General features: G+C 35.3%; 5 protein-coding genes and 1 long non-coding RNA gene across 6 annotated transcripts; 1 reads left to right on the top strand and 5 right to left on the bottom strand.

The window, feature by feature from the left end:
* Positions 1-27: 27 nt before the first annotated feature.
* Positions 28-18,826, bottom strand: Kdn (citrate synthase). The gene is made up of 4 exons (XM_076308073.1): positions 18,669-18,826; positions 3,695-3,850; positions 1,449-2,372; positions 28-1,349 (listed from the first exon to the last, which is right to left on the bottom strand). Exons 1-4 carry the CDS (start codon positions 18,711-18,713, stop codon positions 1,083-1,085), a joined length of 1,392 nt encoding a protein of 463 aa, XP_076164188.1. The 5' UTR covers positions 18,714-18,826; the 3' UTR covers positions 28-1,082.
* Positions 18,827-19,212: 386 nt separating this feature from the next.
* LOC143144917 (methylenetetrahydrofolate reductase (NADPH)) lies at positions 19,213-20,251 on the bottom strand. Its single transcript, XM_076307798.1, has 4 exons — positions 20,089-20,251; positions 19,773-19,933; positions 19,334-19,656; positions 19,213-19,261 (listed from the first exon to the last, which is right to left on the bottom strand). Exons 1-4 carry the CDS (start codon positions 20,249-20,251, stop codon positions 19,213-19,215), a joined length of 696 nt encoding a protein of 231 aa, XP_076163913.1.
* An 8-nt stretch (positions 20,252-20,259) lies between these two features.
* LOC143145063 (uncharacterized) lies at positions 20,260-20,878 on the bottom strand. Its single transcript, XR_012991596.1, has 2 exons — positions 20,397-20,878; positions 20,260-20,295 (listed from the first exon to the last, which is right to left on the bottom strand). It is a non-coding gene; the product is annotated as an uncharacterized LOC143145063 (long non-coding RNA).
* Positions 20,879-21,015: 137 nt separating this feature from the next.
* Pig-p (phosphatidylinositol glycan anchor biosynthesis class P) lies at positions 21,016-21,423 on the bottom strand. The gene has a single exon (XM_076308076.1). The coding sequence runs from the start codon at positions 21,421-21,423 to the stop codon at positions 21,034-21,036; it is 390 nt and encodes a 129-aa protein (XP_076164191.1). The 3' UTR covers positions 21,016-21,033.
* LOC143145060 (EKC/KEOPS complex subunit LAGE3-like) lies at positions 21,181-22,185 on the bottom strand. The gene is made up of 4 exons (XM_076308077.1): positions 21,892-22,185; positions 21,682-21,810; positions 21,471-21,597; positions 21,181-21,320 (listed from the first exon to the last, which is right to left on the bottom strand). Exons 1-3 carry the CDS (start codon positions 21,906-21,908, stop codon positions 21,471-21,473), a joined length of 273 nt encoding a protein of 90 aa, XP_076164192.1. The 5' UTR covers positions 21,909-22,185; the 3' UTR covers positions 21,181-21,320.
* Positions 22,186-22,292: 107 nt separating this feature from the next.
* On the top strand, positions 22,293-22,756 carry LOC143145062 (transcription elongation factor 1 homolog). Its single transcript, XM_076308078.1, has 2 exons — positions 22,293-22,506; positions 22,582-22,756. The coding sequence occupies exons 1-2, from the start codon at positions 22,391-22,393 to the stop codon at positions 22,712-22,714; spliced, it is 249 nt and encodes an 82-aa protein (XP_076164193.1). The 5' UTR covers positions 22,293-22,390; the 3' UTR covers positions 22,715-22,756.
* The last annotated feature ends 476 nt before the right edge of the window (positions 22,757-23,232 follow it).

The raw sequence follows: 23,232 nt of genomic DNA on the forward strand, positions 1-23,232 counted from the left end.
TACGGGGAGGAAAGTGATCGATAAATATAATTTTCAAAGATTTATTTATTTTTACGTTCGTTATAAATAAAGTATCGCACACACTCACTCATTCTTGTAACAGTGGATCTACCACTGGTTATTTTTTAAATTTACGTAAACTGTAATGACTCTATGCAACCGAGCCATATTTTACCAACAACTGGTGCGCTAACGTGGCAACATTGTTTACATATTTCGTTAGTCCTATACATTTTATTTTCTATTTTACATAATTTACTAAGAGCAGTTGTCTTTCGCGAATATTCTGTCGCAGAAACTGATTTAATATTCACGCATTGCTTTTTTACTACTGTAGTAGAAGCAAGGTGTTTATTGCGATTCAATAGTATTCTAAAAATTCTGATATTGTTTGGCAGTGCCTGTTAAATTACGAGACAGTGTCTGCATAATATGGACTACGCACACAGCTAACCTTTGTACCGAATATTCTCGTGGGTTAACTAATTTTTATTACAATGATTTGTATCGTCCTTTCTTTAAATTCTGTCACTATTTAAGTTAAACGTCAAGGGACAAATATATTTACAATGAACCGTGTTTATTGTTAACGCATGGTGTTATATCCTTATTTAAAGGCTTGATAATTAAAACTACATATACTGGGCCAACTTGTGTTTCTCATACCTGGTTTTATATACCGCAAAAAGTTTACCTCATTTATGTATACAGTATTTACACCGTCAGTGGATGAAAAAAAATGTAGGACAAAGTTTTTACGGTACAATGGACCACGAAATTTCATTTTAAAATATCTACGTTTGAACAATATATCATTAGGTGAAATGATTACTTGTTTTTAATACCTGGCCTCGTATCTTCTGAATAAGACTTGGCAATTAAAACGACTTCCTTGAAGTCATATTAAAATGAATTCGAAATGTGTTCGAGATTTACACTCTTTCGTGCATCGATAACATTCGTATAACGCGACACGAAGTAATCAGTTCCTTGTTGCCGAAGGTTGTGATGATGGTGTGACACGAACTTACAAATTTCAATGATTCTGATTCCTTTTTTTCTGTCATAAATAAAGATGTCGTTTAAGCTTTGCAAGCTTTCATAAGCAGATCGGTGCTGAGAGATTTGGGCCTCTCGATCGGAAGTCCAAGAGCACGGTCCCAGACGAGGGAAGCGAGGACACCAAGAGCACGGGATACTCCGAACAGAACGGTGTAGTAATTCATTTCCTTCATGCCATAATATTGCAACAAAACTCCCGAATGGGCGTCTACGTTTGGCCACGGGTTCTTTACCTTGCCGGTTTCCAAGAGGACGGGAGGAACAATCTTGTATACTTGAGCAACGAGCTAAAAATAGAAAAAAATACCAACATCATTGATCGGTCGTGCATTTCTCAAGACACAATGATCATGTATTTTTAATTATACACTCTATATCAATATTACCTTGAACAGTTTATCGTCCGGCAAATGTTTCAATGCGAATTCTCTCTGGCAGGTATACCTGGGGTCAGTCTTTCTCAACACAGCGTGACCATAACCGGGAACGACTTGGCCGCTCTTCAGAGTATTCCAAATGAAGTCTTTGAGCTTGTCGTCGCTAGGGGTGTCTCCAATTTGGCCGCGTAGTTTCTCCAGCCACACCAACACCTCTTGGTTCGCTAAACCGTGAAGGGGTCCGGCCAAACCGTTCATACCTGCCGCGAACGACAGGTAAGGATCGGACAATGCGGAGCCTACCAAGTGGGTCGTGTGCGCCGAAACGTTTCCACCTTCGTGGTCGGAGTGGATCGTCAGGTACAAGCGCATCAGTTCGATGAATTGAGGATTGTCGTAGCCAAGCATGTTCGCGAAGTTCCAGGACCAATCTTTACCAGCGTCTACCGAACCCAAACCTTTTCCACCCTTGTAGATGTTTCTGTAGATCGTTGCGGCAACCACCGGTAATTTAGCGATCAGATTCATCGAGTCCTCGTAGACGGTCTCCCAGTACTTGGTCTTGTGGACACCTTTTGTATAGGCCTTCACGAACTCGCTCTCGCTGTTCAGAAGAGTGATCGCGGCGGAGAATTGGGTCATAGGGTGTACAGTCTTGGGGAGGTTGTTCAACGCTTTCACCACGTGGTCGGGCAACGCGCTCCTCGACGCCCATTCCTGCGAAATCGCTTTCACTTGGGCGTCGGTGGGCACATCGCCGGTGATCAACAACCAGAACAGACCCTCGGGTAGCGGTTCAGCGCCACCGGATGCTTTCGGTAGAAGTTTTTGACACTCCGGGATCGATTTTCCTCGGAATCTGATACCTTCCTCGGGGTCCAACACCGATGGTTCCCATACCAGACCTTTGATACCACGCATACCACCGTACATCTGAAAGTATTTACAACGATTCAGTTTATCTTTTCGCGATTAAATCGTCGGGAGAACAATAGGTGTGACGTAACGAGCAAATAAAGTGCAGTCGATATTGTTATCTTGTTCTATATTTTTAGGTTTATCACGGTTACGTATCACGTTAAATACCAAATAGGTGGTATCGCGAATCTTAAAGTCAACGCGTTCATTATCAATCGGAAATTTGTTCGATAATTAAGGTATCCGTGCTCCGGTCGCGTATAGTTTTACGATCGTGATTTTTCAATTGCACGCGGCGTAATTCAATTTTTCTGCGTTCGCGCGCCCCGAGAAACGGGTCAAGATATCTGCGTAAATTCTCTCCATCGATTCTCCGCGGAGTACAACAATTATTCCGAATTAAAGGATTCTTTGCAATCGACGTCCTGCGTTTCTCGGTGGACAAAAGTTTCCCAGCGAGTCAACGGTCGTACACAAGATGCGTATCGTGATCACATAATAAGCACGCAACCCATTGCTCCTCGCTCTGCGGCATTTATCGTGTGTCGTTGCCATTATCATCGTTGTCGGGAAAGAAAAAAAACCAACTCGTTACACTATGTCCGCTATAAAAAAAAAAAAAGAAAAAAGTCTCTTCCTTCGCGACGTGAAGTTCACGTGACGTCTTATGTTAATACGCTATCTACGAGCCGATACCACCTATTCGTGTGTCTGTGATATTACCGTAATCGAAGAGTCCAGGGGAAAATGGCCATGTTTCGAATTGAAATTGAGATTTTGGCATCGTGCGTCGAAGCACGGGGTAAAGCTATCCGCGGTACAACAAGGGGGAAACAAACGGGTACAATCTAGAAAAATTAAGGGTCAGAGAGTCACGTATTCGGAGAAGAACGATTAATGTTATACTTCTCCAATGGAACGATCAAAGTTCAACCGAATGATTTTGTAGACGAGAAGCACGAGTGTCCCTCCCACCGCTAACATTCTAAATGAGTGCTCGTTACAATAGCCATTAATATTTTTTTCCCCAGAGAGAAATGATAAGAATGTCGTTTTTTATACGAACGAAGTTAGACCGAAGTTCAGACCACTAGAACAGATTTCACTTTTATATAATTGACGAGGGGTCTTGCCAGGATCATATAAGAATTATATAAATCTCGGTTCGTGTGGAAACTTGCGAACTCTGTTTGCAAAGTTCCCTTTTCGAATATCGAAACTTTTATTTTCCACGAACGTGATCGTTTCCTCTGTGGACTCTTTGATCGATAGTTTTATCGTTCGTCGTATGTTTTCGGGACATATTGCATTGTAAATTGGAGTAATAAATCGCGTACCATGTCCACGGTGACTTCGCCGACTTTGGTGGATCCATGTTGTTTACGGAAATTTTTCACACGTTCCTGTTCCTTCGGGATCTTCTCGGCCAAAACCTTCTTCAGATCGGTGGAGCTATCGGATAACGGTCGCAAGAAGATGGTGGAAGTTATTTTCTGAAACAGAAATACGAACAATCGATTTCTTTCATCCAATGAAACGATTCGAGTCGGCTCGTGTCTCTCGTTTATCTTGTTCATCTACGATTCCTCGTGCGAGTGTACTATCAGATAAACGACAGGTGGGTACAAAATCCATTTAAAAATTTGATTCATCGTCGTGGTTAATTTAGATAAACGTCGGTTACGATTATCTGAATGTTTTGATCGGTAGTAGCTCGCCGACAACGAAAGTTATACGCTTCGTGCTTCGGTGAGCTCATTACTACGCGAGCTGAATTGTTAACGAGATAGTTTCTTCCGTTTTCGAACATTTGTGCCTGGAACAACGATAACAGTTTTTTTGAGAAATGTGTTTCTCCTTTTTTCCTTTTATTTAACGTTGCATCGACATCTAGGTCATTAGCGATAGGACTCTGAATGCGGGCATTTAAACTTTACGGTATAGGTTCTAGTCTATTAGGCACTCAATAGCGTTTTTATGCTGAATTGCTTTACAGAGGTTCGAGTGGAATCTGGGTTCATAGTTTTTTCTCTTTTTTTCCCCAATTTGCGAAAATAAGTTCAAATTATCGTCTAAAATCAAATTTAAACTACCACCGGATACGTTGGCTTTAACGAACAATCGTGCGTGACTGTCGTATTATGTAAAAAGACCAAACACACATAATGATGTATTTGCCCGACAGCGTTTACACGTGAAGGATCAACTTGAACGCGAGATGCCTTCGTGAACGTTAAAATTGACGTTCAGCGGTAACAAATAAATTTAGCTCGGATATTCACGATTCGCAACCTAGATTATTCTCGAGAATCATTTTGTTCGTTCTCGTTAAGAAATCGTTTATTGAAAACGGGAACAGTGTAACGACAAGGTATACGTTACAACCTTTGTACAATAATATATCGTAATGCGATGGTAATGATGGTCTTTAATGGCTTTGAAAATTGATACGACGTAAAATAATTAAATGAAAAAGGAAAGAATTCAAACAATACATAAAATACAACGCAAAAACAAAGTACTGTTATTAAAACAGTACCGTATCTATATATTTATGTTACTGTTACGTATCGTATCCCTACAGGCTACGTATAGCTACGAACGTTGAAGAAAAATTAGTAACTCGAAGCACGCTAAAATATCCAAATGTTGTAGATATCAATGAACGTTGCTATCCGATTATCGTTTATCTTCGGTTTCATTATTCGAGAGAATCGAAGACCATGAAAGCTTCAATAAATCATGAGCTTCGCCTCGAGGTCATGGGGTCTCGCGTTAAAGTTCATTATCATAATGCAGACCCTGGGGGAACAGTGTAATACTGAATTAAACAAGATTATCGAGATTGACGTAATCGCGCCACCGATTATTCCCCGTATCGATGAATTATTGCGAAACAGGAAGATTCGTTGTGGTAATTTTTCGTAAAACGGCCCAGAGATGAATTTATTTTCGGAAAAATACGCTACGGTAATTATCGTTAAACTCGATTCGACGATAACTGGTACGCGTTTCGAAGTGATCGTTTCAGGTCTACGAACGTTCGGTGCGTGCGTTGAACGCGCAAAGGCGTTCAGTGTATACACCGAACAGATACAATTGCACGACTTCCGCACAGGAGGGACGCAGCGAGTAGATTTTAACACCGAAGGAGAAAAAATTAATTCGAAAACGACGCGTATTGGTCACGATGCTATCGACCCTTGGAATTTTTCGCGTTTGTCCATCGTTCGTGTCGTTCGTTCGGCCAGATGTCTGATTATATTCCACAGAAATCTCCGATAGCGCTAAATCTATGGCAAAGCTCGGAGCAAACATCGGCCGCGTTTTGCGACGTGTACGAGGAATTGGGTCGAGGTAAAATCTCGGCGGAAAGGTAAAGCGGATACTGGCCGAGATCCTGCGAATTTGAACATTCATCGTTAGACCTAAATCGTTCGTACTAAATAATACTGGAAAATCGTTCTGCGCGGACATCTCCTGCCGTGTTGAATTTTTCAAAGGAATTTTAATTCTATTTTTACTCTCAATTGGTAGCGTGAAATACTCGTTACGCAACTACCAATTCAGAACCGATAGAAAAACAATTGGTACTGGCAGAGTGTTCGCGTTATCGATACTCGAAGCAATTTTTGTTGTTTGTACGGGAGAAGAAAATATACAAAAGGCAAAGTTTCGTCGGATTTTGTAAAGGGTACAACTGATCGAATTTAATTTTCAAAATTTCCAGTAGGTTTCGAACAACGAACACGGCCTAAACTTTTTTTTTTCATCGGATAGTCACAATTCCGGATGCGTTACACGAAAGCAATACCGTTCAAGGTGATACAAGACCAAGAACAGAAAGAATCGCGTGACGAATACTTCGATGTGAGTTTAATCGATGTAAGTATTTCATAATTCGAATAATTGAGAGACTGTACACCACGAGACAAGAGGAAAGAAAGAATTGTCAATAATTGATACGTTCAACTACTACATACGTCAATTAGAAACGACGCATTGGTCTAATCGTAATGGTACATTTTTCAAACTGAATTTCCACCATTTAGATAAATATTTCTTGTGTCGTATGTGCACGAATCCAGCTCGCGTTCGTTTCGATAATTATACTTATCCCGTTCGTTAACGGGATCGACTTTTCCAAAGAAAATAATTACCGCAAAATCAATAAAGAAAATGCTAATTGTTATTCACGACACGAGTGATCGTCAAAGAAAATATTTTCTCAGAGATGGAGAAATATTTAGAAGTTTTTAAATGTCAAATTTAATTCAAGCATCGTTCCTCCTTTTGATTCGCTGGTGTCGTCCTCTACTAAGTGACACGGTCTCGGTTAATGTCATATTTACGTAAGTGTGTAGTGTATAGTTACATATACAGAACACCGGATGAAATTGTCTTTAATGTACAATGTGCTCTTGAATATAAATTGCCGGTGACCTTGATCTTTCTATTAAATTTACTATTCATTGGGACACGCCTTACAAATTCTGTTGATCACTATTGAAATAATAATTCGGACCGTAACTAACGTGTTTCTCCGTCGATTGCGCAATAAGGCGATAAACCGTATGTTCCAGAAGTTGAAACGGTTGTGGAACTTTTTCAGTAAATCCCGTTTAAAAAGTTTGGAATTAAAATTAGAACTCCACAACAAATTGGAACGGTAGCAACAAACGAATAAAAGTTTTTAGAAATGAAAATTCCGATATTCGTAAAATAGATATTTTGTACCGTTTCATGTTATAATAAACACCGAATACCGTGTACCCGGTGATTCATTATTTATTAGAGAGTGAAACTTTTATCAGAAAACATTTCGAAACGAAAATATCTATAATACTAGCGTGTTATCTAACGAATTACAAAGATACATATGTAGAAAAATAAGTACACCTTTGATGATAGAGTGCAAAGTGTATCATTATTGTTGTAAACCCAACAAGACATATATTTATTGTCACGTCGATAAAGCGTAAATTGAATAAAATGGAGAAAAAAAAAAAAAATGAACAGTATAATGTATTTCAACGATAGCTTCTAAATACTACTTACATGGTTCGTAACAAGAGTTCGAAGGTCAACGGTTGAGAAATATGACGCGATAAATTAAGTGCTGGTAGACTTTCAGATATAGTTTTTGTGCTGTACACATATACTAAGGTATATCGACGGGGAGCGAACAAACCTAGGCCCTTAACGATTAGGTTCAGTAGAAATCGGACTTCGCGCGAAACCGAAATCTACACTGGAATGTCCATTGCATACCGAGTAACATGTTGTGGAGATTCCAACTGCTCGACGGAAAAGCATAGTGACTCAGAGTAACAGCAATCGTGAGGCTAAACATCCAACGGTATAAAGACCGTGTATACAGAGACTTCTCATTGATATTTCAAGAACTTAAATTACAAGTGGCGAAAGAACGTATTCAGTATGCTGTACCGTTTGTATGTACGGGCACAGAAAAGGAAGTAACGTAACAACCGGCGACGAAATATACATACAGAGAGTACAATTAGTATAAATTAGTGGCACAAGTGGATTAAAAAGTTTCGAAGAAGGTCTTATTGCTTACGAAACGATTCGATATTTCAGTCTTCGCGGCCATCGACGATCGGTAGCTTTCGTCAAAGTATCGAAGATTATAACCAATACAGTACAAAAACTCGATTCTTTTACGTAACGGCGCAGCGCGATCTGCAAATATTATTAGGAACGCGTGATCGTTGTAGGAAAAAAAAGATAATTTTAAAAACTGCTTGTTCGTCCAGTGCTTCGCGAAAGAGTTATTCTTAAATATCCGACGAGCACCGTCTATTATTAAACGAAACATTGTTGTATTGCATCAATTTTTTTTTGCGCGACACCGTATGTTTTCCCACGATCGGTTCTTGTATTATATTCGGCTATCGGAAACGCAAGAATATTACCAGAACCGTATTACGTTATTACATATGTACAGCAATGCTGTATTTGGAAAAGAGCCAGACTTTCAAATAAGCGGTCGACTAAAAATAGGGAGTTTCACGTGTTGTATAATTTTGACTGCGCTACATAATGTACACGTGATAAAGGAATTGTATCTTTTGTATCGCAATGGCATTCAATGTTACAAAAGGAGATTACATTTACGGTGGAACAATTTGGAAATTTGCCACTTACGTTTCACGGGTTTCACGGTTCGCTATAGTAGCGAATTATCTAACGAGGTACAAATATACATAATTAAACGAATAGTATATATTGCTCGGAACGATTAGTGATTCGTAATTCAGTACAATTCAGTTAAATCGGTACGAACGATCGAGTGTGTATTCAATACGGAATTATTTGTTTCTTTTTTTTTGTACCAAATATTCAACGTATATTTCTTTTTAATTATGAACAAAAAGTCTATGCGATATTTCAAGGTTCACTGAAGTCTTTCGCGCGACAGGCAGGGTATCATTATCTAACTCCTAGAAGGTAGAATGGCAACGTGCTCCGTTTCTTTCGATGAAAAAACTTGTGCTGGTTTGCGTATACAACTCTGGTATAAAAACCACGTCGAAAGATTTCCTTCGATCGAGCGAAGGCATTCTGTTTCTCATACAGATGTCCCCGGTGGATTTTAAAATTGGAAATGAATCGACACCGTTTCCAATAGTTTCGGAGAAACCAGCTGGTTACAAATTATGCAGATACCTTGTGTAACGTGTTAGAGCTCTTGTTCCGACTTTCGTTTCGATGATTTTCTCCATTCAACCTTTTCAGGGCGGAAAATTTCTTTCGAGTGGACGATCTCGTAATTATTCCGAGAAACCTAGTTGGAGTGCTATTGTTACGCGGTAGTATCTATCGAGAATAAAAACGAATTGCACGTGTTACAGTATCGACGATCGGGTTTCAATGAGAAAGTAACGTGAGAATTGATATATCTTACACCCTGTGTGTCGCGGCATGACAAGTTAACACCAGGAATTTATCGTTTGAAATGCAGGTAACAATATACTGAGAACGTAACGTAAGACGGATATCAAGTTATGCCCTCAACGGTGCAACGAAATACTAATTGGACAGATTGACAACGACTTTTATTTCCACTGCGGGTATCGTTACAAATCAAATAGAGATTTAACCTTTTCTGATTCGATTCCTTCACTCATCGCTGAACTCATCAGATCCAATTAGCATTCGAGGGATCTCATCGGCTCTACCTCGCTTCGTTTCTCTTGCTCGTGTGCAAAGTCACTCGAATACGATGTGAAAGCAGTTCTCACGTGGAATTTATTCTCTCGTTTATGCTTCTACGGTAATACGTAAGACAATGTAACAATGTACGAGCATTGTTTTTCTCAATTATCGAAATCGAAGTCGATCTGCCCGGTAAAGCTCCGATCAGTCCAAAATTCGAATCGATTTAATATATATTTTTTATATTAAGTTAATATAAAAAATATATATATTTTTAGCTATATATACATATTAGTTATAAAATTCTCGGTGCATTTCGACGAAATAAAATCGGTTCGAATTTTGGAGTAATCGAAGCTTTATATATATATATATATATATTTGTACTAAGATTTTGATTATTCTTCAAAAATTTCATTTACGAATGAACAACTTGCGAATAAATTTACCGGTTAACTGAGAATATTATCCGAGATGAGTGTAAATAAGTGTACAAAGTGTTTGAGAGACTACTTAGAACCGTGTGTATACTGTTTTGATACGAACGAGTATCGTTAGCTGTACGATGAAGTGTCGGTTTGAAAATTCGATAATATTTACACAGGACTATTCAGATTTTCACAAAATGTCGGGATACTTTCAGAACGGGATTCAATAAGCAAAAATGCTAGAGAAACTCTTGCATTTATCCTACTTTAATCGTATCTTCAAGACGTGGCTATTTTAATGTCGCAATCATACACCTGCCTCTCTAGAAAGTACTGTTAGAAATGTTCGCTACGTACTGTGCTTAACAAGAGAACGGATCGAAACGATTTATCGAACGCTGCACAGGTACTCACAAATCCACATAAATAATACGTAATTTCGTTCATTATTGGGTCACGAGAAAACGGCTGGAGGGAGAGTTACCAGTGACGCGATCTATAATATGCGATATCTCGCGTACCGTTGCTTCTACAGGAAAAATGCATACTTAAAAGATTGTTACGAATTAAATTTAGAAATACTTTTGTTCTGTATCAATTTTCGTTACGATCGACATAGACCGAGATATTGACCCGATCCTTCGTCTCTTTAATACCCCGTGAAAGTGAAAAGCACCACAGACGTATATACTTGCGTTCGACGTAATAAAAGCGAAAAATGTGTACCAGGAGTGGCTGAAATCATTTTTGCATTCGAACATTCTATTCTAGGCAATGTCGAGTGATTCGACGTTGAGTCGATAAAATCTATGAAAGAATTGAGCAGTAGACGTCCAAGCGGAACGAGATAGACTAGCTCGGTCTAAAATGCCATAAATTATCGAAACGTTAATCCGGTAACAAGGTCAGGACAAGCTTTATTCACATTGTAAGCTGATTCAGTCTCGAGGGTTTGCTCATATTTTATAAAACATCCCACCTAGCTCTCTAGGCGATAGATGAGCGAAGGTGAAGTGGCACTTTAGGGAGATAAAAGGGTCGAGAAAACACAGACTCGTAAATACATAGAAGCCTTTTCACAATCGAAATTTTTCACGTTGAGCGATAATTGGTAACAAAGTTCAACGCGCGATCTGGCTAATACGGAATTCGATTCGCGGTATCGCGTAATTAATAAATAGCACGACTTGGTATTAATCAGCTCGCGCTAATTCGCAAATTAATCGAAATTTTCATTAAGCGATTAATTAGTTATGCGCGGATTAATGTGTGTTCGTTGCGTTTCGTTATTGTACGTATGTATTATCAAAAGACATCGCGACCGATTTATTAATAGCACCGTCAATGTATTTTAATATCGATAATCGTAGTTATCGACGCGATTGATTTTTAAAAATAACACGATGGTTCAATTTCGTCTCTGTTTACGTATTTCGTTAATAAATCGTTCAAAGATAGGGGATCCTCACCCATGTGGATAATTATCGAATTGCGTAACGAAGTCGAGATTCGTCGCCAAGTTAAACACGTATTGATTAAATATTTAAGTATAAATTGAATTGTATTTGATGTTCACTCAGGTAGCAATCGGATAGAACACTTGCTCGGAACGGTGTGTACAGAATAAACAGTGTATAAAAAAGGCTGAAAGGGTATTGCAATGATTGCACTGACACGAACACGATCGATAAGGTTTTATAATGAACGGTCACGTCTATGTAAAACATTCTGTACGTCTGATTATCGTAATGGAACGACAGATGGCCTGTACATACATATGTATACGTCATCCTATGTCCACGAGTACACATAATATCGCGAATTTTCTGTCACTGCGTGCAGGCCATTTCTTTCCATCGTCGATGCTAATGAAATTTCAACAACGCGTAAGTAAATAACTCGTAACGAAATCTTGATCCTGCGATTTAACGTGTCTGTGATATTTCCGAGCGACTCGAATATGGATGAAATCACTGCCTCGACGCATAATTTAAAAATAATGCCCCAATGGAAGTTGAGAACAAAAAGTTTTTCTCTTCCATCCTCGACAGAATTCCATCGTGACGCGTAGATCAAATTTTTTGTCAAGGTTAAAAAAAGATTTCATTAAAACTGTAGTTAATTAACACTTACGAGTTAGTTAATTAAGAAGAATATTCACATTCTTATGAATAATGCCGTCCCTAGAAATTTACCCATCTCTTTGCCACCGATGAACAAAATATCCGTTCCTATTGCATAGGAATTTTTAATTTCCATAAATTTTATTCAAACCAAATTTTCGTATCCGTTCTTGTAATAACTTAATGCAAGAGCTCGTTCGAAAAAAATTCCATTTGTTGATTATTTGATGAAACGTAAAAAGATTATTTCGTGACAAGGTTGGAATTTATTAGCAAGTATTATTAAGTAGCAATCTTTTTGTCAATATTTGCCCAAGTGATAAAAGAAATGAAAGAACACCTTTAAATTTGAATGTTGTTTCAATCTATTATGTACGTCGAGTGTATCGAATTCAACAATGACAATGATAAAATAGTGGTAATATACTGAAAGCTCAATTGAATTTTCAATCGATAAGCATATTCTGTCACAATGAACGCGTTAGCTTAGATATTCATAATATAATTGCATATCTGACGTCATTCGTCGTTCGTTTTACTCTTTGCATCGACTCGTGTGCTCGAGGTAAAAAATTTCAATTCCATTCAATTCGTCTCAATTTTTGACCATTTACGTTGTTTACGATTTTCATATGCAATTTCAACGAATCCTCTATAAAAGATTTTTTTCTCTTTTAACGAAATCACGTACTTTTCATTATAGAACCTTGTAGTCGACGTCAATACGATTGGTATTCCTTGACCTCGAAGTTATCTTGGACTGAGAAATTTAGATTCAATTAACGTAAGTATCAACGCGTGAAATTACCTTGTTTGAATCAAATGAAATGTTCAAAATGACGATCATGGTACAGATAAAGTTGATATACGCGTGTAATCGTTCGGTAAAGCTTCGAACGACTCCATCGATCATTTCTGACGAAATATTCGTACAAGACATAATTGTTTCGTTTTTTTCGCGACATCTTTCAATTTTTTCCACGAGAAGAAGTCAATTGGAGTAAGATCGGGAGAACGTACTGGCCATAGTATTTATCCGTTACGTTCAATTCAAAGATTTGGGTATTTAATGTTTCTTAGATTCTTTTCAAATGTAGTACATTTAATCGAATTAATTTCCGTGCAACCTTTTACACCTGTCTTTCCGAGACCAAAGGAATTTCTAGAATGAATATTCTAAAATAACGATGTATTTTATAAAAACGATTCACGTTACTACGTACGTGTGAAACGAAAGACTGGTATCGTCATTCTTGATGCACAAATATGCGCGTCTTCGTATAATCTTTGCTCAATCTGATTTCGTGGAAAAAAAAATCATTCGGACATACTTGCTGATTAGCCGTGACGCGAAACAGGAAACGTTGACTCGTCACTTAAATCTTTCCAGAAAACTACTCTACGCGCGTCGATAAGATACTTTTGTCGCATTGGCTTAAAATCATCGTTCTACGACTTCCTCAATCTGAATGCGATTATGCACATTCGTCGATTACAGTTTGCTAGTTCAACGCTAAACCGGACGATTCATTATCGTTAAAATCTCATTTATATAACATCCGAAAAATTTAGTCCCGCGATAACGCTTCCTCGAATGTTCCACGATATACGATTAAAATTTCACGTAATCGCGACCTCCGATGTACGTCATTGCATTCCCAAATCGCACCGTTGTTTCATCGTGGAATTTCAAATGTACGCGTTTTACGTTATCCGTGTGCTCTGGGTCAATCGTATCGCTTGTGACTTCGTTATCGGGATTCACGATTCTATTTCTTACCGAATTTTCGACAAAAACCTACTGTACGTATCTTTATCTGGATATAGATCGAGTCTTTTAATCGACGACCTTTCGAACAATATAATCGAATACAATTCAGAAAATTTGTTGGTTTTCAATATTTCAAGAGGTATATCGAAGATCGAATTTTTTGATCGATTACTTTCTAAATAAAATGGTCGAATAATTAAATAAATAAAATAATCGTATAACACTTCTAAACGAAGCGTTACATCTTGATGCGGTTTCAATCTTTAGAGACACGTGTTGATCTCGATCAGTTTTCAAGAGAAACTACGGTTCTTACTCTCGGCCAACAAGTTCGAGTTTTTTTCCTCGAGAGACTCGATGACGCAACACGACATTAATTTTCCTTTTATTCGTTTCGCAGTGAGAAGCGAAAGATATTTTACCACGGGCCGCGGGAACGTGGCGGAAAACATTATATCAAAGACCGAATCACGATCACTTCCGTGTACGCGCATATTTTAGTACTCCGAACGAGCTCTGTCTTTTTCTTCCATTTCCTGGCCAGATGCAGGTCAGCACAATCGGAACCATCGCCACGAGAAAGCTTTCCTTTCTTCGCTGCTTTAATCCCCATTATTTCCGACCTTCTGTCGTATCCGCTTAAGAATTTCAATCTTCTCTGCGCTTTCGAACGCATTCCGGACCGAATGATATCAACGCTCTACAATCTCCGGCGAGTAATCGGACGAACTAAATTATTGTAAAATTCCTATGTTGTGAAATAAAGCTTTCGCGTAAGGAGCTCGTGTCGTGAAAGAAGAAAAATTTAGGAATATAATAATGTGCTAACGAAAAGAGCTCTTCGACGTTCGTGCGGTAGTATCAATAAGTAAACCCGAATCTGTACAATGTATCAGATATTGTAACAATATTTTGGTAATGTTTCGATACGATCGCAAAAGTATCGAGCAATCCTACGTTTATTTTGTACATTTCTTCGACGAAATATTCTTGCATTCGTGGATTCCGCGCGTATTTTTTGTTCTAATTATTATGAAGCAGGATTGACCGGCAACAAGGTAACAGCATAAATGAATATATTAAAATTCTCCAGGCATTGAGTAACACTCGGCTAATAATAACTGGAACGACAAAAATAAGAGTGATGTGACTAAAGAAAGTGTTCCCGTTGCTTGCATTAAATATCACGCTTTAATCTTTCATTGCATGATTTTTTTATTTTTACGTTCCTCCCCCCTTTAAAAAAGAAAAAGAAAAGAGAGAGACAACGAACGTAAAATGAACTATATTACTTTGCAAAATTTGATTTTATTTTCGAAAGAGAATTGTTGTTTAAAACGAATCAATTAATGCGAACTGTTGTAAAAAAAGTCGTGGACGAAGAAACGGTATTGTGTTTTTAATTTCGTATGGACTTCAAACTACAGCCACAGCAAAATATCATTTTTTAAATTCATTAAATACGTACCACTAAGAACGAATTTTCTTTATACTGATTTTAACTTGGTTAGAGAGAAGAGTAAACGCACGACAAAACAATTATTCCTACAAAACTTATTTTTTGTTAAAGATTTACAAATATATGATATATCTCACTAATACACGAAGAACGTGCTACAAAAATTTTGATTACTTGATCAAGATAAGTTTAATCTATGTACAGTCAAATATCAATATAATATTAAATAAATTAAAAGAGTAGTAACAGTATTGATAATCAGTGGCTAAATAATGTACCCCCTACTAACAATAAAGTCATTCGAATAAATGATCTTTTAATTGTTTTTAATGGTAAACAAACGAAATTTTTTTTTAAAGTACGGTTAAAATTCGTTATAAAAAATGAACGTATATAGAGAACACAGCGATAATCCCGGTCTGATCAGAGGACAGTCTCTTTGATTAATTGTTCACAACTTCATATGTACCAGACATGATAGCGCTCGTTATCTCTGATTACATAACCATCAAGCTTGTGAAGGGCATTAGCAGATAGAGTACACCCGCGGACCACAATTATCTAATTGATTTCGCGCCATATAATCGTCAAATGGCGCTAAAATGACCGAAGAGGGTGTCACGCGTGATCCGGTCTTTATTAACACTGAAACGCAAGTATTTTACAGACGTAGAAAATTAAATTGAAAGTTCTTGGCCAACAGTATTGGTAAATGTCCATAATGTTCCTTAGATTCTCATAACACATCCACTTCCGGTGATTTGCACTCAAAACGTATTAAAGTTCGGGCAGAGTAAAGAGCAGCATTGGAAATTTATTGTAATTAAAATAAAATCTTAGATTGATAATGTTATTGAATGAAACTTATTTCCAAACACAACGAGAGAGATTTTCAATTGATGAATTATCCCTGAAATATTTTTCCCTAGATGTTACGCGTCTTACAAAACAGTGAATGGTGTTATTAAATCGTTGTGTATATCCAATAATTAATAATTAAAATTAATTTTTGTCATTCATTAAAAGTCAAAATACCAACAGTCGATGAATTTATATAAAATTTAATACACGAAATAAATAAATAAATAAATAAATAAATAAATAAATAAATAGTTTCGTTTAACGCATCTCGCAATATATTTTTCGCCGAGGAAAAACAATACCTCGTACTAAACGAAGTGTGAGAACTCCGTAAAGATGATAAAATGAATGCAAAAATAAAACCAAGGAGCCGTGAAAGTTGCGATGAGCTTATCGCCAGTATTTTACTTGTATCTAATACGAGAGTTGTTTATTCCTGACCAAGGTATGAAATATAATATTCCATTATTCAAGTCCTCTTATTATTTACAGGAAGTACATTAATAGATCCTTCTGATAAATAAGTAATCAATGAATCTCCTATAATTTTGACCGCAATTGCACATGTTAACAGCTTGAGTTAAATAAAATAAATGTTAATAATAAACTGTTCTGTTCTATAAAAAAAAACATAGTGTTCCTGAAGTAGAGTGTTACGCGATTCGAAGGCCGCATTCATACATTCATGACATTAGGTAATCGGCGAGCCATCTATAAGTTGGGCGAGAAATTTTCTTTGAATCTGCCAAAAATTACAGCGGATAAATGTAGATTCTATATTACGTGCAGCGATCACACTCAAACAATTCGGAGAGTGAAGTTAAATGAATAAACCGATTACACATTAAACGATGCTAATTTATTGCCGCTTATAATACGATGTCACAATTGAATTAACATTCGTACAATAATGTACAGTAGATTCATTATTTGCACAGTGATAGATTCAATTACTTGCGTATATTTTATAATGTTAGTTATATTTAGAAAATTTCAATAATTGTTAATTACAAGTGAATCCATCATCTGTTGTGCGTAAGTAAGTGGTAACAATCAAATCGGATACAATGTCGAATGAAAGCTACACAACCAGTTCGAAGTTCGATCGGTAAGCAGGAAGAGGTCACGACCAATGTTGATCAAGAGGGCGGACAGATTTTGACCTCGAATTCGTTCTAAAATTATCGTACCTTACGAAATTGTAATGTCATACACTCTTCAATGGGCATCTACACCGCTGAAGGTGATTCTCTCAAGTATTTTGCACACAGTGTATGCTTGTGACCTACAAACCTGTGTTCGTGGCCTCATAATTTGACATGAGACCATTTTGGTTAGATTGTGTTTGGCTATATAAACGACGCGGTGCCCGCATCACGAGAATCCGCCGTAATAGAAATTGACTGACAGCTCTTGATTTCGGACGAACTGACCGATCTTTTATTTTTTGTGTCGAAGAATGAAGCCAACAACTCGCGATCTTTTTCCCTGCCAAATTTATGAGAAATTTCAGTTTATGTTTTACATCCATGACGCATTTTATAAATGTAAAGTACACACATTCACCACGAATTATTTTACGATATAAACGTACTTTCAGATGTGCAAAACACTGCATCTCGACTCGATATTATCGTAGGAAAAGATTCTAAAACAACTTTCAAATACTGTTTAAATCTACAAATAGTTCACAATTATTAAACTATTATTTCTGTCTGATTTGTAATTTATGATGAATAATATATTAGTTATTGTATGCCTTCTAAAAATTTATTACGTAACTGCTATTAAGCTTGGCTAAATTAATACTAAGTTCTCTCGGTCAGGTAAATCTTATATCGCTCAATGTACAAATTTATATCAATTTTTTCAAAATGAAATAAAATGCATTCTCTCTATTGATTCTTATAATATTTTACGTCACTTATGAATTTCACGAATCAATTCAGTTCGATGTTTGCATATTATATGTATTGCTTCGAAATAATGTGCATTATTGGAGCTTCGCAAAGGTGTTCTTAGATCCACGTTTGATACATCAGAAAACTTTCGATCGCAACTAGAATAGATTTTTATCTGATTGACCAGCGATTCCAGCAGAATATCATTCTCGGATATCATTGGTATGCATGATTTATCGCAATTTTTCGAATTTGCACAACTACAGACTCGATCGTGATATAGAATAAGTTACTAGGCCATCGGTCGATAGAACACCTACTCTGTATCTAGAACTCGCAGCGTCTTGACTCTCAACAGTGTGAAAAGTTCTGGTACTACGAAAGGGACAAATAATGTAATGTATTTATCCTTGGGTGATTATCGAGTTAAAATTACCTCGCTAGAATCATAAAAATTAACGATACACATCAAACATCTGCTCACCATTCGAATTTCGCACCGGAACAACGTGCACTGGTTAGAAATCATTCAAACATCATATTGCGTTCTAAGACCGATCAATTTTTGGTGAATTTGTTTATTACATACCTGGACTTCCAAACAGCGTTTTGGACTGAAACGGAAGAGTGCCATTGTTCTTTATATCCTGGCTTACGGATCTTTCCTCTTTCTTGTTACCGTCAAACCGACTATCCAACTGATCACGCGGAGCTCTGGCGCCCAACTCAACTAACTCCTCTGTTAGTTCGTTACGGATATGTCAACAGCGCCTGCGCACGGTGACAGGTATCCTCAAAGGATCATCTGTATCTATAAATCTGCCACGTTACGTTCATGAAAAGTCTCAAAGAAGGTTGATTCGGGCACCGTTGTTATGAGTACATTACAAGAATAAAGTGCGACCTTTAGTTATATTATCGTAACCGACACTTATCGCAATTTTAACATATGTTTCATATCATTGGTAGTAGAAATTAAATACTTTAATATTTCGATAGCGTGCTACCATAGGGAATTTTAACGATTGGTAAATACTTTTTAATTTGGCGGGTAATACGATTACATTTATTTGTAGATGTACAGTATTTGCCATTATTTCTTTAAAATTATAATGAATCCCATCCTTCGATAATTATTGGAAAATACTTAATTTGTTGCACAATTCCGATGCCAATGATGTTCTACAATCCATAAATACACAAATATATACGCTGTATACTATATCTTCATTGTTAATAAAACTTAAAATTTACCTGTTTAGTGTGAACAAATGAAAACCAAAAGTAGTTCCACTTGCAAAGACATCTTTGATAATGTTCGTAGCTAATTTTATTCCATATTTACTTACTTCATCATCATTGTCTTTTATAGATTGCAAAATATCTAAACTACTTTGGGGCACTGTAAAATTACAAATTTTTGACATTTTTTCGAGAGACGCATAGTTGGGGATTAATAAAATTCCGGGGATAATCGGAACGTTGATTCCAATTTCTTTGCAATCATTCACGAACTTAATAAAAACATTTGCTTCAAAAACTACTTGAGTTATAATCAAATCAGCACCAGCATCAACCTTTAAATGTAATTAACGTTCAGTTTGATCAATATTTAAATATGTCGTATGATGTATCAACTATTATATATATGTATATATTTAAACTGAAGTTAAAATTCAAATAAAGCAAGTACTTTTTCTTTCAAATATAACAAATCTAATTCCTTAGATGGTGATTCCGGATGCATATTAGGATAACCAGCAACACATATACAAAATATATCCCCAAATTCATTTCTTATAAAACGCACAAAATCTGCAGCACGTGGAAAGTCAGTATTTGCAACTACAGGATCTGAAAATTCAGTTTTATCGAATTAATCGAAAAATAATAAAAATTTTTTGATTAAAAATTAATTAAAAAATATTTTCCAGATTTATAAAGAAACAATCATTTCTACAAACAGATATTTTGATCTTTAAAGGAACTTTATAAAACTATTTAATTACCTCCTCTTAGTACAAAAATATTGGTTACACCTCGATTTAATGCTTTTTTTAGAATAATCAGTAAATCAGCACGAGTTAAATTATTAATAACTAAATGGAGAAATGTATTATTTGGAAATTGATACATTAACTCTAAAGACAGATAATCGTTCGTACTTTTCATATGCCATGTTAAAGTATAAAAGAGTGGGCGATACTTATTCATCTCTGTAAAAAAACTAATAGGACAAACTTTTATAAAAAAATATATGTATATATATATATATATACATACACCTTAGATACTATTTAGTGCGTGGTATACAAACCTTTGATAAAAATTGTTTTTTTTTGTAGGCACAAGCTCAAAACTACAAAAGAACGTTTTTGTGTCACATGTACTTTTTAGTAATTTTCTCACGTTAATAACTTCGCATTCAGCGTTTTTAGATAGGAAATAATTCATAACCTTATTATATTTACTACCACTAGCTAATTTTTCGTGTGGTTTAGTTTTCAAAATAAATCTTTCCATTGCTTTACCGTATAAAAGTTCGTAACGACTACGTACAATATTTTCTTTATCCTCCAAACTATATAAGACTAATTATGATAACATCAAATTATATAATACACGAAATTCATAAGCAATTCAATGTAACAGTAGCCTCTTAAAAAATATTGCTAAATAAATAAAAATTTAACACAATATTCATAAAAGATATATTATGTATATATTTATATGAATAATTAAAACTAATACAGATCAATTATTATATTTAAAGTTTAAAAATATTTATTTGAAAAAAGTTTGAAATATATTTGTCATAATACAAATATTTTTGTATTCTTTAATAAACCTATAATCCAATATTATTACATTGTTACAAATATACTTACCAGATTCTTATAATTTTATACTTTAACTACAATTTTTTACCAAACTAATAAAGGATTTAGTACAATTTATTCATATTTCTTTTTTGGTAAATATAATTTTCTACAAACTTCTGTTATTGGAATATCATAGACAGGGGGTATACCACCTGAAACAGTTTCCTTTTTGGGACGTGAATGTTCATCCGTAATAGTTATAATATCATCAATATTTGGCGTCATCAATAAATTTATAGCTGGATATATAATAAATGCAAAGGTAGCAAGAGCAGTTAAGGCCCAAATTGGAATTGCTACTGCCCAATACTTGGAAGGCCAATATGTTAATCCTAAATTATGTAAAATTTGATCTGGTACTATTGCCCAAATCAAGAACAAAAAGAAAAGCATATTTGAACCTATGTACAAAGCGTATCCATAAACAGATCTTGGTCCATATGGAGCGGGAGTATGCTCCATTTTACATAATATTGTTTAAAATAATAAAAGGAATAAAGAATATTTACTTAATAATAATTATAAGTAGGCACAGGGGGACCAAATTGCTGCATAGTTTCTACTACTAAAATTAAACTATCAAACAATGATGTTAATGCCACTCTGACTTTTCGTGCTTCTTTTCCATAAATTAATCTATACAAAATAATACACATTAATGATACAACTGTACAAACATAATTAAATATTACAAATTATAAAGTATTCTTATAAACTTACACTTGCAAAATATTATTATCTAATGTCAAGTCTTTTGAAACACCACTTCTTGGAGGCTCTTCATCAACTTTAAGGACTTGATAAGCAATTTCTGCTTCTCTTGCCGATGGGAAAGGTATGGATAAATTTCTGTTCAAAATTAAGGTTATTTATAGAAAACTTCTTTTAAAAATATGCACGATACCAAAATGTTACTGTTTTAAAGGATACACACTTAAAGTACTCATAGCATTAGCAGATTGATGTTAAAAACCACTTAATTTATTGACATTAAAGTATTTTTTAAATTACAATGATAAAAACAACCTCTTAATAATTTATGAATGTTTGTTAACTGTTAATATGTTCTAGGATATATGTATATATAACTCATATACTTAGATATATTTAGTCATTCATAAATATTATTTGGTCACCAACGTGTGAAACAAATTAACCAATTCAGTATTTTTAATACTTTTAAGAAACAAATAATTACAGCTTGCAAATTATTTATTTATTGCACAGATAACGTAAAAAGAAACTATATTTCTTGTGTATACACGTGTTACGTAAATCTAGTAATTTTTTTACGAACCTTATAATGTATTCCCGCGTTCGGCTGGTTGCCGACACAACACAAATAGTACCAAAACTTGGTACAAGTCATTATGTGTTGAATCCAAATTTTTTAATAAACGTACACATAATTGCATATACTTGAATCGTAATGGGACGAAGAAAAAGTAAACGAAAACCTCCAAGTAAAAAGAAAGCTATTCAACCTCTAGATACGCAATTTAATTGTCCGTTTTGTAATCACGAAAAATCATGTGAGGTTAAAATGTAGGTATAACAAATTTGCAGTCAATTTCTATGTCATTTAAATTTTGTATTTTATCATTTATTTTTTATTTTCAGGGATAAGTCAAAAAATACAGCAAGAATTACTTGTAGGGTTTGCTTAGAAGATTTTCAAACTACAATAAACTTGCTTTCCGAACCTCTTGATGTATATAATGATTGGATTGATGCATGTGAGACTGCTAATTGAAATTTTATTACCTCTGTATGTTATAAATACAGTGTAGACAGACTTTTATTTCTTTTCACTGAAATGTTTCACTTTCAATGAACTTCACAATTTTCATTTATTTTATGTCAATGAAGAAAGCTATATATAGATATATATATATATATATACTTATTTTAGTTTAGTATATTAGAATTTTATATGCATACTATTATACTATACCATACTGCATTAAATTGTTCTAATTTTAGTCATATGATATTCATATAATTATATTTAAAATATATTATACTTACTTACTAAGTATCTTTAAAAGTAACAAAACATAATGAAATAATTATAATTAAATAGATTTATAAAAAGGACAAAGACACGTAATGTTTTATACTATATGTTTTTATTAGATCATTTGTTACATCATTATAATATAGCTACAGTACAAATAAAATGATTTCTACCATAATCTTGAATTCAATTGTTTATGATCATGATTTAAATTACTTATTACAAATTTAGGTGCAATAATCAATGTTTTTAAT

Source organism: Ptiloglossa arizonensis, chromosome 3, assembly GCF_051014685.1.
Source record: "Ptiloglossa arizonensis isolate GNS036 chromosome 3, iyPtiAriz1_principal, whole genome shotgun sequence".
Taxonomy (NCBI): domain Eukaryota; kingdom Metazoa; phylum Arthropoda; class Insecta; order Hymenoptera; family Colletidae; genus Ptiloglossa; species Ptiloglossa arizonensis.

Excerpts from the sequence above, each read along its gene's own strand:
- LOC143145060 (XM_076308077.1), bottom strand. Across the intron at positions 21,598-21,681 it reads GATAATAATATTTTGCAAGT|ATTAATTTATGGAAAAGAAG; the intron begins GTAAGTTTATAA and ends TATTTTGTATAG.
- Pig-p (XM_076308076.1), bottom strand. The coding sequence starts at position 21,423 with ATGGAGCATACTCCCGCTCCATATGGACCAAGATCTGTTTATGGATAC.
- LOC143145062 (XM_076308078.1), top strand. The coding sequence starts at position 22,391 with ATGGGACGAAGAAAAAGTAAACGAAAACCTCCAAGTAAAAAGAAAGCT. Across the intron at positions 22,507-22,581 it reads AAATCATGTGAGGTTAAAAT|GGATAAGTCAAAAAATACAG; the intron begins GTAGGTATAACA and ends TTTTATTTTCAG.
- Kdn (XM_076308073.1), bottom strand. The coding sequence starts at position 18,713 with ATGGCACTCTTCCGTTTCAGTCCAAAACGCTGTTTGGAAGTCCAG. Across the intron at positions 2,373-3,694 it reads GCGAAGTCACCGTGGACATG|ATGTACGGTGGTATGCGTGG; the intron begins GTACGCGATTTA and ends AAATACTTTCAG. Across the intron at positions 1,350-1,448 it reads CGGACGATAAACTGTTCAAG|CTCGTTGCTCAAGTATACAA; the intron begins GTAATATTGATA and ends TTCTATTTTTAG.
- LOC143144917 (XM_076307798.1), bottom strand. The coding sequence starts at position 20,251 with ATGAAAAGTACGAACGATTATCTGTCTTTAGAGTTAATGTATCAATTT. Across the intron at positions 19,934-20,088 it reads TATTTTTGTACTAAGAGGAG|ATCCTGTAGTTGCAAATACT; the intron begins GTAATTAAATAG and ends CTGAATTTTCAG. Across the intron at positions 19,262-19,333 it reads CATTTGTTCACACTAAACAG|AACATCATTGGCATCGGAAT; the intron begins GTAAATTTTAAG and ends TATGGATTGTAG.